Source organism: Neltuma alba, unplaced genomic scaffold, assembly GCF_004799145.2.
Source record: "Neltuma alba isolate B1F8T4 unplaced genomic scaffold, ASM479914v2 tig00006312_pilon, whole genome shotgun sequence".
NCBI lineage: Eukaryota > Viridiplantae > Streptophyta > Magnoliopsida > Fabales > Fabaceae > Neltuma > Neltuma alba.
The window spans coordinates 1-14,892 of record NW_021634418.1 but is presented as its reverse complement, the minus strand read 5'-3'; the positions used below and the strand labels follow the sequence as shown (position 1 = coordinate 14,892).

The window sequence follows — 14,892 nt, the reverse complement described above, 5'->3', positions numbered from 1 at the left end:
TTATTTTTTCTAAAATATCCTTACTAATCAAGTGTGTTAACTAGAATTATCATTATTAAAAAGACTATCTTGGAAAAAAATGCACAAATATTAGAGACAAAATAGATTGGGGTCATATATTTAGGACCAAAATAAAAATCAAACAATATCTCATATTAAGGACTGGAGGTAGTACAACTTATATTCAATAGAACTACTCTTATTTAAGAGCATACTATTGAGAAAAGTGGAGAGGGTGTTACAGAAGGGTTGCGGAATATCTCTTAAGGATAATGTCCTCGTGACGTGACTCGAACCATTACATTTTGTTGTTGCCGCCAACACAAATAATGTGTATTCAACTATATGCAAAAGTCTTTAAAATGAAAGTCATTTACATGTAGCTAAAGATATGTTTTATACAACTGAAAAATAGTTATATTCGCTTACATTTAGATTCTTTTAGCCAATAAATTTTATAAATAGAAAATTTTCAACAAATTTTCTTATATATTATTCATTTCATATTTTTTGTACTAACAGCCCAATTTAAATAAAAAAAGTCTTTTCTACTTTACCTGATAATTAAAATGATTTTTTTAATCCATAATACTAGAACTTTCATTATTGATCTAGTAATCATAGGGGTTATTCTCTTAATTTAAATTATTCATGGTACAAAATAAACACAATATCCATTTATAAAAAAATTAAAAAATGATAACCAACTATAATAAAAAGATTCATATTTACTGTGAAATTAGACAATGATATTCATATTTTCTAAAAATATAGAATCCATATTGAATTTTACAAAATCTTATGTTTTTTTTTTTAATTTCAATGTTTTGTCATACTTCTAGACTTTTGATTTTAAAAAAAAATCCTCTTATTAGACTAATCATGCCCTTTTCTGTTAGCAGTGTAATTTGGACCAGGTTTGGTGCTGCCTATGGCGAGCACTAAGCAGTAAGCCCTGCCAACAAGTAATTAAGGTAAATGCATATTCAAAACCCACTACGAAACCTCAAATTAAGCCAACACAATCCTTTACTTGTTGAGCTACATATACATTTTTTTTTTCTTTTCAAGCATACAAGGCACTTGAAAAATAATGTCTTGTTGAATAAAGTTCATATTTTAATTCACTGATTTACTAATTGTTAAGGTTAATAGTAAGGTTATGCATTCAAAGTTATAAAGGAGATGGATAAATTAAAACGTTACACCCTACCCTAGCCTTATTTTTTAACAAGAAAAATGGAGAGAGAACGTTACACGTTATTCATAATTTGGCACTAGTATGATTAGTAATTAATATGAGCGATTGGTCCGAGCATGCACGAGGGAAACGTTTCTGGTTTGTCAAAGGAAAACCCACCCCCGTCGCTGTGAGGTGACAAATGACATTTAAGGAGTTTTTATATTCCGCTGATACTATTTATAAGTTATTTCTAATATGTTTTATACAGATCAAAAAAATTTTTTAACTTCATTATTTTTTATTTAAAATTTAATAATTTTTTAATTTTATTCTTATGTAATATATATTATTTCTCATGTAAACAAAGACAATACAATAATAAATAAAATGTAAAACTGTAAATACAAAAAATTTCTTTTCTTTCTGCCCTATAAATAAGACCAAATGAGTATATATATATATATAGATATATAGTTTTGCCAACTTGAGGACCTTATATTTTAAAAGAAGAATAACAACTTCTTTCCATAATATTAAGACGCCTTTTTCTTATAAGCTTCAATTTTTTGAATAAATTTGATCCCTTTTATAAGTTGTTCTAATATTTTAGAGATGTATGAATATTTAATGCATTTATTTTTAAATTTTGATTCTTAATTAATTATCTTAGTTACTTATATTTTTTACATATTTAATATTTTAATCAATTTCAATCAAAATTTTAATTTGCGTGATTTAGGGATTTAAAACTTATAAAAATAATCAGTATTAATTTAATGGCAATTGGATCTGAACAAAATTTTGAATGAATAATAAATATCAATTTAGATGGCTGTAAATCTAGAGTTTCAATTGCAAAAATTGGATTTAAGGTTTTAAGGAAAGTCTAAGGTTGCAACAATCAATATTTATAAACCATTTCTTGAAAAGATTTATTGAGAACCTAATTGTTATCAACTGATTAAAAAGTCAGGTATTTGGTTGGTAAATATTTTGGTTGGACCAAAATATCCATGCTCGGTTGGACTTGGACATCAGTGGCTGAGTCGGTGAGTCCCATCAGTCCAACCAGTTTTGTTTTTCATTAACATGTTATTTTAGAATTAAATTATCTATCATCTAAACATTGATTTACATAGATCCTCCTTTCGTCCAGAACTGTCTGATTTTGATGCCTCTTAAATTCTTTCCAATAAATAATGTAAATCATAAAATTGATCTATATAAAATTTAGAAGGCAAAAATCATAAACAATTTGCAAAGTACAATAGTAAAAGCACCACAAGCCTAAAGTCCTAAAAGGGAGTTTGGCCCAACTCTTTGAACCAGGCCAGGACAGAGGAATCTTTTTTCAATAAGAGCCCATGTGTTGGCGGGGGGAGAGAGAGAGAGAGACCTATGTATCAATACTAAGAGACAGCAAAACCGAACCATAATAAAAAAAACTGGATAGAACCAAATTCAATTTCCGTTTTTCAGTTAGGTTATTTTGGTTTTCGGTTACATATTTAGTTTTTATTTTTAAACAATTTGGTTTTTAATGTTCAGCTCGATTGCTAGGGAAAAATTTGGTTAAAACAAAAAAACCAAAATAAATATATACTCCTCCAGTCCTTAATATAAGACCCATTTAACTAATTTGATTAGATTAAAGAAGTTAGGTAAGTTAGTTAATTATAAGAAATATGACACGTTTTTCCTAAAATACCATAATCATATTTCTTAATACCTCATCTTTCTCTTCTACTTGATTATGGTTGAAATGGTATTCATAGGGGTAATTTAGAGATAATTGATAAATATGATAAATGGGTCTTATATTTAAGACCAAAACTAACTCACCAATTGGGTCCTATATTAAGGACCGGAGGAGTATTATTTATTTATATTTAATAAATATTGTTATAATAAATACATATGTGGGTGTAAGTGAGCTCTTTAAATGATATTCAATAAATATGGTCATAATAAATACTAGAGAAAACTATGTTCTAGGTCCTTATGGTTACAGTCAAACTTGGTCAAGGTTCCTAAAGTTTTTTTTTTTTTTTAGTATGGGTCCTTGTAATTTAAAACCATTAAGCTTTAACACCTTCTGTTAATATAACCGAGCTGACATGGCTTAACAATATGAGTTGTCGTTTTTTGTCCAATGCCTAAGCTTAAAAGAGAAAATGGTGCCTCTTCATGATTTGGAAATGGGAGAAGGCATTGGAAGCGGCTAGAAATCACCAAATGTTCAGATTGTCTTCTTCTCACCTTCATTCTAGATCTGAACAAACTCATATCTTACTATCGGAACCCACACCGACCCCCCTAATCCACTTATTAAACTCAGTGGGCTCTAACTTCTCACCAACACTGGTGAGGATATGATGAAGTTCGGAGAGAGAGACGAAGTCAGTAGAGTTTGTCAAGATCCTTGAAAGCGTTGCGAAGTTGGTAATTGAAGAGCTTAGATTTTATGTGCTTGGCCATGACCCATGAGATCGAGAAAGCAAGAGAACACAAAGTAGGGTAGTGAGATTCTCTTGGGCGCCAATGGCTTTAAGTTGGGCTTGCGTTGGATTGCCACCGAGAGAACGTCCAAGGATTCTGAGCTATCAGTGTCGAATATAGTGAAAACTTCATGGAAGAAACTTAGTTGTTGCTCAAATCCTTACCCATTTTCTATATTTCTTCTTCGCTCTCAACCTTCTATCCTATAAGATGGCCTCCCCAGTCCAGTCCCCAATCCCTACATATATGTTCAGCAATTAATGGAAGGAAACCATATAAAAACAAAATCTGAACTTGGTCTCTTGGAGGCTGATAATCTTGTGAAGAGAGCTCTTAATAAAACCCCATGATTTTACTTGGCACTTTCTCCCATCTTTGGATGTTAACTCGTTGTAAATTATGAACCCAAATTTTTTTTTATTTAGTCTTTCCATTGTATCAGAAGCAAGATTGATCCGAAGGCATTAAAAAAAAATTGCATCTATTATTTCATTGATTGCCAATCAATTTTCAATTTTTTTAATTGAAAAAAAGCTCTCAGATGATGTGTGTCTTGTTAAAGGCCAAGTGACCACGAAAAAAAAAATTGTAATCCCGTGAACCCATTTGCCACCTAATCATTTTTCACCTTATTAAGCCGTGTCAGCATCGTTAATTAACAGAAGGACTTGAAATTTAACAGATTTAAATTTTAAGGACTCACATCCTAAAAAATAAACTATAGGGACCCTGACCAAGTTTGACTGAAACTAGAAGGACCCAGAAGATAGTTTTCCCTAAATACTATTACAATAAATCACGGTGAATAATGAAGATGCATAAATTAAAGTTAATAGTAAGGTTATGCATTCAAAGTTATAAAGGAGATGCATAAATTAAAACGTACACCCTACCCTAGCCTTATTTTTTAAAAATAAAAATTGAGAGAGAACGTTACACGTTATTCATAATTTCATATGGTTAATAATTAATATCAGCGATTGGTCCGAGCATGCAAGCGGATCCATGCATGAGGGAAACGTTTCTGGTTTCTCAAGGGAAAACCCCACCGTTATGAGGTGACAAATGACATTTAAGGAGCTTATATACTCTTCTGATACTATTAATAAGTCATTTTCAATATGTTTCATATTGAACAAGAAAAACCTTAAATTTTATTATTTTTCATTTAAAATTCAATAATTTTTTAACTTTATTTTTATTTAATATACATTATTTTTCATGTAAACAAAGACAATACAAAATAAATAAAAGGTAAAATTATATATGCAAAAAATTTATTTCAATGTCCTATAAATAGGACTAAAAAATATCTTCTTTCTCTACCCTATAAATAGGACAAAATGAGTATATATATATATATATATATAGTTTTGCCAACTTGAGACCTTATATTTTAAAAGAAGAATAACACTTCCTTTCCATAATATTAAGACGCCTTTTTCTTATAAGCTTCACTTTTTTGAATAAATTTGATCCCTTTTATAAGTTGTCCTAATATTTTAGAGATGTCTTAATATTTAATGTATTTATTTTTAAATTTTGATTCTTAATTAATTATGTTACTTACTTGTATTTTTTTACATATTTAATATTTTAATCAAAATTTTAATTTGCGCGATTTAAAGATTTAAAACTTATAAAAAGAATCAGTATTAATTTAATGGCAATTGGATTTGAACAAAATTGTGAATGAATTATAAATACTCTTCCAATCCTTAATATAAGACCCATTTAACTAATTTGATTAGATTAAGGAAGTTAGGTAAGTTAGTTAATTATAAGAAAAGTGACACATTTTTCCTAAAACACCATAATCATCTTTCTTAATACTCCATCCCCCTCTTCTACTTAATTATAGTGAGGGAGTATCCATAGGGATAATTTAGAAAAAAATTGATAAATATGAGAAATGGGTCTTATATTTAGGACCAAAACCAACTCAAGAATTGGATACTATATTAAGGACCGGAGGAGTATCAATTTAGATGGCTGTAAATCTAGAGTTTCAATTGCAAAAAATGGATTTAAGGTTTTAATGAAAGTCTAAGGTTGCAACTTGCAACAATCAATATTTATAAACCATTTCTTGAAAAGATTTGTTGAGAACCTAATTGTTATCAAATTCGATTTTTATATTTCAAAAAGTCAAGTCTTTCGTTGGTAAATATTTTGGTTGGACCAAAATATCCATGCTCGGTTGCACTTGGACATCAGCGGCTGGGTCGGCGAGTCTCGTCACTCCAACCATTTTTTTGTTTTTCATTAACCTGTTATTCTCAGACGTTACGCGTTTTATATTAATTTTTTCCAATGTAAGAAAACACAAACTGATAAAAATCATAATTAAATTATCTATCATTTAAGTATTGATTTACATAGATTCTCCTTTCGTTCAGAACTGTCCGATTTTGATACCTTTTAAATTCTTTCCAATAAATAATGTTAATCATAAAATTTAGAAGGTATTAGTTTTTATACATATAGAAGGTATGCTTAAAAGCGCCATAAGCCTACAGTCCTAAAAGTGAGTTTGGCCCAACTCTTTAAACCAGGCCAAGACAAAAGAATCCTTTTTCAATAGGGAGCCCATGTGGTGGCCTGAAAAAAGAAATAGAGAGAGCGCCCCTATGTACCAATGGGGCTGGGTTTATAAAAAGTATTTAGTCTTTCACAACGTGATGAATCAAATTTTAAATTCTTTTTAAGAGAAATGCTCATATTAAGTGCTCAATGATACCTGACAGTATTTTGAATTGGATTGTCTCTAGTAGGAGAATAATTGTACCTAGCAAAAAAAACCCTCATATGAAAATTAAATAATTAATTCAATACAAAATTATTGCAAGCTGGTATTCAATAAAAAAAATACTTAATGGGCTCTGTGCCTCATTTTACAATTTTTTTCTTCAACATTTTCTTGCACGTATTTACAAAATTTAAATATTTTTAATTACAGATAAAATTTAAATTTAAATATTCAAGAAATGACTACAATACATGAATAAATTTTAACTTAACTTTGTATTCCTACTGCTGAGTCTGTATACGTGAATAGGGCAAAATATTATCCGGGTACTAGGGACAGTAAAATAATTAATTTCATCCTCTATATTTTTCCCCATCGCATTTGTTGATAAGAGATGATTTTGTTAATATTTTTGTTCTTCAACAATTAACACCAAGAAAAAAAAAGGAATAAAATTAAATACATGAGAAATTAAAATGATGCGGGAAAAAAAGCCATTGGAAAGGTTTTCCCGTGAACTTGACATTGGGCCATTTCTTTTAAACCGGATTTGGGGGCCGAAGCTTCCTACAGGGCCCAAATTGAAATTGAATTAAATTAAAATATAACTATATTAGAATAATTACCTTCACTAGGCATTGTTTTCCTCTCTTCCAGGCACGGGAAGAGACACTAATTTTAGAGTTCATAAAAAATTGCATATATTTTTATAATATTTAAAAATTGAAAGTGAAAATAAAACAAAAAAGGAATTCATGCCGGTATGTGTTTGGTATGCAGCTTTTATAATAGTACCTCTAATTATTAATACGAGAACTAGATAACTAATTTGTATACTACCTCCAGTCCTAATTATAAGACCCAGTTGACTAATTTGAGAAGATTAAGAAAAGAAGTTAAGTTAGTTATTTGTAATAAACAGGTGTTGCCTTTCCTAAAATATCCTTACTAATCAACTATATTAGCTAGGACTACAATTATTAGAAGGACTATTTTGGAAAAAAATGCATAAATATTAGAGACAAAGTGGATTGGGATCTTATATTTAGGACCAAAATAAAAGTCAAACAGGGTCTTATATTAAAGACCGGAGGTAGTATATTAAGAAAATTATTTAAATTAGTTATTTGTAATAAATATGTGTCGTCTTCCCAAAACTACAATTACTAATCATGTGTATTGGCTGTAACTATTATTTGATGAAGCTTGGATCACACGCAACTACTATAATGATTAGTTTCAAGAAATGATGAACATGATAGATAAAATAAACTGAAATCTTATATTTAATATGAAACTGAATATCAAACTAGCTAATATGGTAATTTCTTGAAAAAATCACAACTTATCTTGAAATTCTTTCTGCTGCGTTTCCCGTCATATGTTCTTTTCAAACGTGACATTGGCTTTCTCACCGGCGCCTTTACCAACGTCACTTTAAAAAGGTTTTTTCAATTTTAGGAGAATTATTAAAATTCTAACAAAGGAATAAGAATGTGCCTACTAAAAAATTCTACAATAATCGAACAACATGTAATAATATCATGTTTCAGTACAAATTCACCAAACAAAAAATTTGTCTAATGATAGAGGGTAGGGATATTTACGGGATGGGACCGGAATAAAGCCGTCTCAATCTCAACTTGGTAAAAAGTGATGGGGTGAGATTTTTGTCCGGTGTCCCAAAAGGAACCGAGACAAAATCAGGACTTTCCCTTCTTTTTGATTTTAGGCTTTCAATTCAGAAAATATTGGGCTTGTTAAATTTGATTAGAATTTCTTCTTGTTTCTTTTTTTGGTCTAATAGATTACTTTGGGCTCAAAACAATATGGATTTAAAATTTGGACCTTTAAAAATGGACAATACTTTTAATAATTTGTATTTTATTACATATTTGAATTTTTTTTAAAATTATATACCTTGGTATGGGACAACCCCGTTCTGCATCCCAAAAATTTGTTTGTCCCGTCCTGTCCCGTTCCAAAATGATTAGGATCGAGAGGGACTCAACGGGACGAAACAATTTGAACACCTCTAATATAAGGTCATGCTAAATTTTTAAGAGACATTTTTGCTGAAAGAAAGCTACTAAGCCCATTTCACTAATATTATTAAGGAAAAATCATTTTATAAGTACCTACTTTTTATTAATTTTTAATTTAGTACCTGTGTAATTTTTTTCTTCTTAATTAAACAAATTAATTTTACATTAGATTAATTTTTGTTCTGATTAATTAGGAGAGAAAAGTATATATATCAAATTAAAAATGGAGAAAAATTCCAGGTATTGTAAAATGGTTTTCCCTCTTATTAATATTTTAAAATTTAATTATTTCAATTTAATTAAATAAAAATATTAAGCTTACAAGAATAATTGTCTAGTTTTTCTCCCTTGTCATCTGAAAACTAAAACAAAACTCGTGCATCCGAAAAATGGACCTCGTCTAAAGGGGTGTTTGGCAACACCAATAACTATTTTTTAAAAGTTTGTTTTTTACAAAACGAGGCAATCTCCTCCAGTCTCGGTCCATTTGGATTGACGGTAAAAAAAATAACTTATTTACAATATGATGTTTAGAAAAGTGAGATTTTTTTTTTGGCCGAAAAGAAAAGTGAGATTGGGTAACATATATATTAGGTAATGTGATTTATATTTGGATTCATTTTTATAAAAGTTAGTTTGTAAAGTAGAAAAGTTGTTTGGATTATGATTTGATAAGTAAGTTTAGTTTATAAAATGACCAAAATAGGTATGATTTTTATTAAATGATAAAAATAATTAAAAATATGAATTTAAAAAATATAATAATTTTAAATTATTATAACAGAAAGAAGTTCCATTTGATGAATAAAATATATTTACATTAATGTGAAATTTTTTTAACTAAATAATATTGCATAATTAACTGGATGATATAGTCTACACAATTTATGTAGATATAAAATGAAAAATAATATCAAAATATTATAAAATTTTTGTTAAAAAATATTTTTAATTTAAAAGAGGATTAAAAATAAATAAGGAAAAATTCATTGGAAGCATAAGGAATATGTAGAGAGAAGTATAGGACAACATAAATATAAAGGTAAAAATGTCTGTTGATTCTGAAAAGTTATTTTTGGATAAGCAAGATAAGCCATAAGCCATAAAAATTAGCTTATGACTTAAGGTGGCTTCTTGAGGCAAAATGACTTCTAGCCAAAAGTGATGCCAAACATGATAATGTGTTTGTTTGAAGCCATGTTTGAGTGGCTTTCAAGGACTTTTGGCTTTTAATATATTTGAGTACGTTTGAAAGAGCTTAAAAAATTAAGAACTTATGCCAAAATCACATACTTAAGTGAGAAGTTAAAAATTACAGCATATAGAGTTGGAAAAGTGGAGAGAGAAAGACAAAATGTGGGTTCCATATCTTTTACTCAAACAAATTTACTTTTACTCAATCATAAACTAAACAACATTTTACTAATCTCACTTTTACAAACTAATTTTTTTTAAACTTCAATCCAAACACAATTCATCTTGTCTAATTTTACTTTGACCTAATCTTACTTTTCTAAAAGTCAGATTCGAAATAAACTGTTTTTTTTACTGCTAATCCAAACAGACTAAATATAAATCAATCTAACTTTTAATCTCTATAAACTACTTTTATCCCCCCAATCGCTCAAGCAAACAGGTTCTTTGTATGTTCATGTTGTATATTATAAAAATACTTTTAAAATTATGTTTTGATTTTTACTAAAAACGCCCTCCTAAATAAGAGAACCTCCGGCACGGCGTGGGCTCACTAAGGAACGAAACGGCAGCGTTTGACGACTGCCTCCCGTGGTCGTCGCTAAAATCGATTCTTGAAACCAGCATCTTTCACATTTCCCGTTCTCGTTACTGATCTCGCAGGAGAAGGAAGAAGACGAGGAGGAGGGTGACTTGATACGAACGAAATTCAGCGAGATGAGTCGGAACGATTCCAAGTACTTCTCCACCACCAAGAAGGGTGAAATTCCTGAGCTCAAAGAGGAGCTCAATTCCCAGTACAAGGTTCCCCTCTGCATTTTCTCATTTCTATGATTTTTCCGATCCGCTGTGTCCACAGTCAATTCTATGTTCGCGAGTTGCAGATCCCTTGGGATTTTCAGTTATGGGTTGTTGTTCTGTTATACCGAGTCCTGTCATTTCTGGATCCACGTTGAAATACTTCTTATTATTGTAATGCTTGGGGTTTCGTGAATAATCTGGTTATTCTTCTTTGATCTCTCAACGATGCTATTTGGGTTTCTTTCGGCGTTTTACTGAGTGTTTTGTTTTTCGGTTGAGAATGAGCTGGATTTGAAGTAAATTGCACGTTCAAGTTAGACAAGCTCACTTCTGTGTTGTAAATATCGTGGCCATGGTCGATTGTAAATAATTATGTTATTAAGATCCAGATTTAGATGAATTTGATTGAGATATAAGTCTTAATATATGTTTTACGGATGCCAAAATTTAGTGCTTCAACTGCCCCCATCGTTGTAATGCTTTCTTTCTCGCCAATGGAATGCATTGCTACATTTGCCTGTGTTTTTGGGAGAATTTATACGACTAGCCCTTTGCTCAAGGGAAGTTAACTTTTAGAACTGGGAGATTTGCTTATGTTTCATTGGTCTTCTCTTTGTTGCCTTTTTAATGTGTTATGCTGGCTCCACTTACTGCTAGCTGACATTGTACATTGGAAAGCATGTGAGCCTTAACAATTCTTACATGTTTTCAGGATAAAAGGAAAGATGCTGTAAAAAAAGTGATTGCTGCTATGACTGTTGGGAAGGATGTTTCATCATTGTTCACAGATGTGGTGAATTGCATGCAAACAGAAAATTTGGAGTTAAAAAAGCTGGTCTACTTGTATCTGATAAATTATGCAAAAAGTCAGCCTGACCTAGCAATACTTGCAGTGAATACATTTGTGAAGGTAAAACCTGGAATGACCAATGTTGCCTATTTAGTTCCTCATGATTGTTAACTGTTGGTTTCGGTGTTTTGCTTAGCTATCAATCACCCCATTCCTTTGTGACCTTTGCATGCGACTTTGGTTCATGAGTTTAAAAGATAAGCATCCATATATTGATTTTGCAATTATACTGCAATGTATCCTGTTTCCCCAAGAATTTCGTGCTTCCACGTAGTGTACACTATTCATTATAACATCAAGATGAGTCGAAGGCTCCAAGGTAATATACCAAAAGGGGTCATTGCCTATGGATGACTCAGTCAAGTTTCCTCTAGTCAGGACCTCTTCTTTGCTACTTGAGCAAAATCTCTATTTCGTTCGTTCTTTTTTCAATCTTTGTTTTGGGGGTTATGCAATGGAAATTTTTAGTCGTCCTTAACTACATCTTTTTTCCCTGATTTTTTTCTCTGTTAATTTTTACTCATGGAAGGAACATTTCCCCTACTTCAGTGCCTCTGGCTTCGAGGCACTGCTGCCATTCCTGGAGAAAAGGAAAAGGAAGGGGGGTGGGGATCCTATTAGAGGATGCCCTTTTGATTTTTGAAATAGTGACTCCTTTGCTTTGGGGTGTTTTGAATCTACTTTAGCCTGCTTTATAGGCTCTGAATTTTAATCTAAAATCTCAAGTTATAGCTTCTGAATTGAATTTTCTGCACCCATTCCCCCCGTTAGAAATTAATCTGTAGCTGTGAACTAATATCTTTTTTAATTTTATTAACCAATGCTTCACAGGATTCACAAGATCCAAATCCTCTAATTCGTGCTTTGGCTGTGCGGACAATGGGATGCATACGTGTTGATAAAATTACTGAGTATCTGTGTGATCCTCTTCAGAGATGCCTAAAAGTAATTGCAAAGCACTGTATACTTTTTCATGTTTCCGTTATTATGTTTTTTATAATGTTGATAACAATGCGATGCTATTTTTAGCTTCCCTTATTGACCCTATACTTCGATATTATAATTCAACAGGATGATGATCCATATGTCCGTAAGACAGCAGCTATTTGTGTTGCCAAACTTTATGACATAAATGCAGAGTTAGTTGAGGATCGAGGTTTCTTGGAATCCTTGAAGGATTTGATATCTGATAATAATCCAATGGTTGTAGCCAATGCTGTTGCAGCACTAGCTGAAATCCAGGAAAACAGCAGTAGACCCATCTTTGAGATCACCAGCCACACACTTTCCAAGCTCCTCACTGCTTTAAATGAATGTACTGAGTAAGTTCTGATCTTACAGGTTTTTTTAATCTAATTTTCAAATAGAACAACTTTTGCCTTTTGTTTTAATGCAATTTCTCAGCATTTTGGCTCCATAGGGGAACAGCACATTTGATTCCTAACCATTATGCGGCTTTAATTATGTATTTGTACATTTTCCATAGGGCGCTACATTATAGATATCCTTCTTATGGAGTTACATGTTCAGATTTGCTTTGTCAGGTTGCTACTTTCTTATGGAATAACCCTCTTGGACAACTTTGTTGTCTTTTTGGGTCACTTGAGCCTGCTGTTTTCTTTTCATTTCTATAAAGGAAGATTTCTTCCTGTCCTTATTGATGATGTGTAATGATAATGACAACAACAATGACCAAATAGTGGTTCGACTATCTGACACTGCTTGCTTTTACTTAACGTGCCAGGTGGGGTCAAGTTTTCATATTGGATGCTCTTTCCCGATACAAGGCAGCTGATGCTCGTGAGGCTGAGAACATAGTAGAACGGGTTACCCCACGGTTGCAGCATGCCAATTGTGCAGTTGTACTATCAGCTGTTAAGGTGATATTTTCTGTAAATTGTTATTTTGTTGCTATGTGTTAATGCTGATATCTTAGAGTTTATTTTTCATATGGTTTGCTAAGCAAAACTATGTACATTGCAGATGATCCTTCAACAAATGGAGCTTATCTCCAGTACTGATGTGGTTCGGAATCTTTGCAAAAAGATGGCTCCTCCTCTTGTGACTCTACTGTCTGCAGAACCTGAGATACAATATGTTGCCTTGCGAAATATCAATCTCATTGTACAAAGAAGACCAACAATTCTTGCTCATGAAATAAAGGTGATTTAAAACGTAGTATTTTAAACTTACCACTTCTTCATACCCTTTACCTTACACTCTTATGGAGATTTTATTCGATGTGCAGGTGTTTTTCTGCAAGTACAATGACCCAATCTATGTGAAAATGGAGAAGTTAGAGATCATGATTAAACTTGCTTCTGACCGAAATATAGATCAGGTAAACTTATACGTGGTGTTGTCAGTTCATATTTTTTCTTTCATCCTTCTTCTGGTTTTGATAAATCTTGATTTCCTCAGTGAAGCTTTGCAAAATGTGATTGACTGTAGGTGTGGTTATCATTTATCCTGTCACATGAATTAGACCTGAATATAACTTCATTCATTTGGTGCAGATTTGCTCTGTCACCATGTGGATAAGCCATTCAATTCAATAGAACATTTTTTCCATGTGAAGCCTTTGGAGTTTGCAGCTTCACACCAGCTAATATATCAACCATAGGATTAGTTTGATATATTTTCCCTTTTCCTTGGAATGCCTGCAGGTCTTATTGGAGTTCAAGGAATATGCTACAGAAGTTGATGTGGATTTTGTTAGAAAGGCTGTTCGAGCAATTGGTCGTTGTGCCATCAAATTAGAGAGAGCTGCTGAACGATGCATTAGTGTTTTGCTTGAGTTGATCAAGATAAAAGTAAATTATGTGGTTCAAGAGGCGATCATTGTTATCAAAGATATCTTTAGAAGATACCCTAATACGTAATGTCATCTTCATTTTTTCTGCATTTATCTAGAGCAGAAGATTGCACAGTTAGTGATTACTGATTACTTTTGTGATTCAATCTTCCTTTCAGATATGAGTCCATTATTGCAACACTTTGTGAGAGCTTGGATACCTTGGATGAGCCAGAGGCCAAGGTAGTACTTCCCCCGCAATCTGTCATTTTTACGGTTCATTATCATGCATGCTTATCTTCTTATCCCCTTGTGTTTACAGGCATCAATGATTTGGATAATTGGAGAATATGCAGAAAGAATTGACAATGCTGACGAGCTTCTTGAAAGTTTTTTGGAAAGTTTCCCAGAAGAGCCTGCACAAGTCCAATTACAGTTGCTGACTGCTACTGTTAAACTTTTCCTTAAGAAGCCAACTGAGGGTCCTCAGCAAATGATTCAGGTTCTGTCTTTGCACCTCCTGTTGCATCTCTGAAATTATATCTGGAACTGCTGCTAGAAGAATTTGATCTGGAAAAAAATTGGCATTCTTCATTTATTCTTAAAATAAGATCTAACTTCTTGTGAACAAGATAGATTCAGGCATATGAAGAGCATATCTTTAAGATTACATCTGGAACAACTGCTAGAAGAACGAAATCTAAAATGCAAATGTGTTTTGATCTTGGTCAAGACCAAAGTGTTGCTTGTGGTAATAAAGTAAAAATAAAAATAAAA

At 31.8% G+C, this 14,892-nt stretch overlaps 1 protein-coding gene and 1 pseudogene across 1 annotated transcript; one reads left to right on the top strand and one right to left on the bottom strand.

Moving 5' to 3' along the window:
• Nucleotides 1-3,465: 3,465 nt before the first annotated feature.
• LOC114750074 (probable calcium-binding protein CML13) lies at nucleotides 3,466-3,850 on the bottom strand (annotated as a pseudogene).
• Nucleotides 3,851-10,299: 6,449 nt separating this feature from the next.
• On the top strand, nucleotides 10,300-14,686 carry LOC114750073 (beta-adaptin-like protein B). Its single transcript, XM_028938618.1, has 10 exons — nucleotides 10,300-10,474; nucleotides 11,184-11,381; nucleotides 12,153-12,266; nucleotides 12,393-12,643; nucleotides 13,066-13,201; nucleotides 13,305-13,484; nucleotides 13,570-13,662; nucleotides 13,988-14,199; nucleotides 14,295-14,358; nucleotides 14,438-14,686. The coding sequence occupies exons 1-10, from the start codon at nucleotides 10,388-10,390 to the stop codon at nucleotides 14,648-14,650; spliced, it is 1,548 nt and encodes a 515-aa protein (XP_028794451.1). The 5' UTR covers nucleotides 10,300-10,387; the 3' UTR covers nucleotides 14,651-14,686.
• The last annotated feature ends 206 nt before the right edge of the window (nucleotides 14,687-14,892 follow it).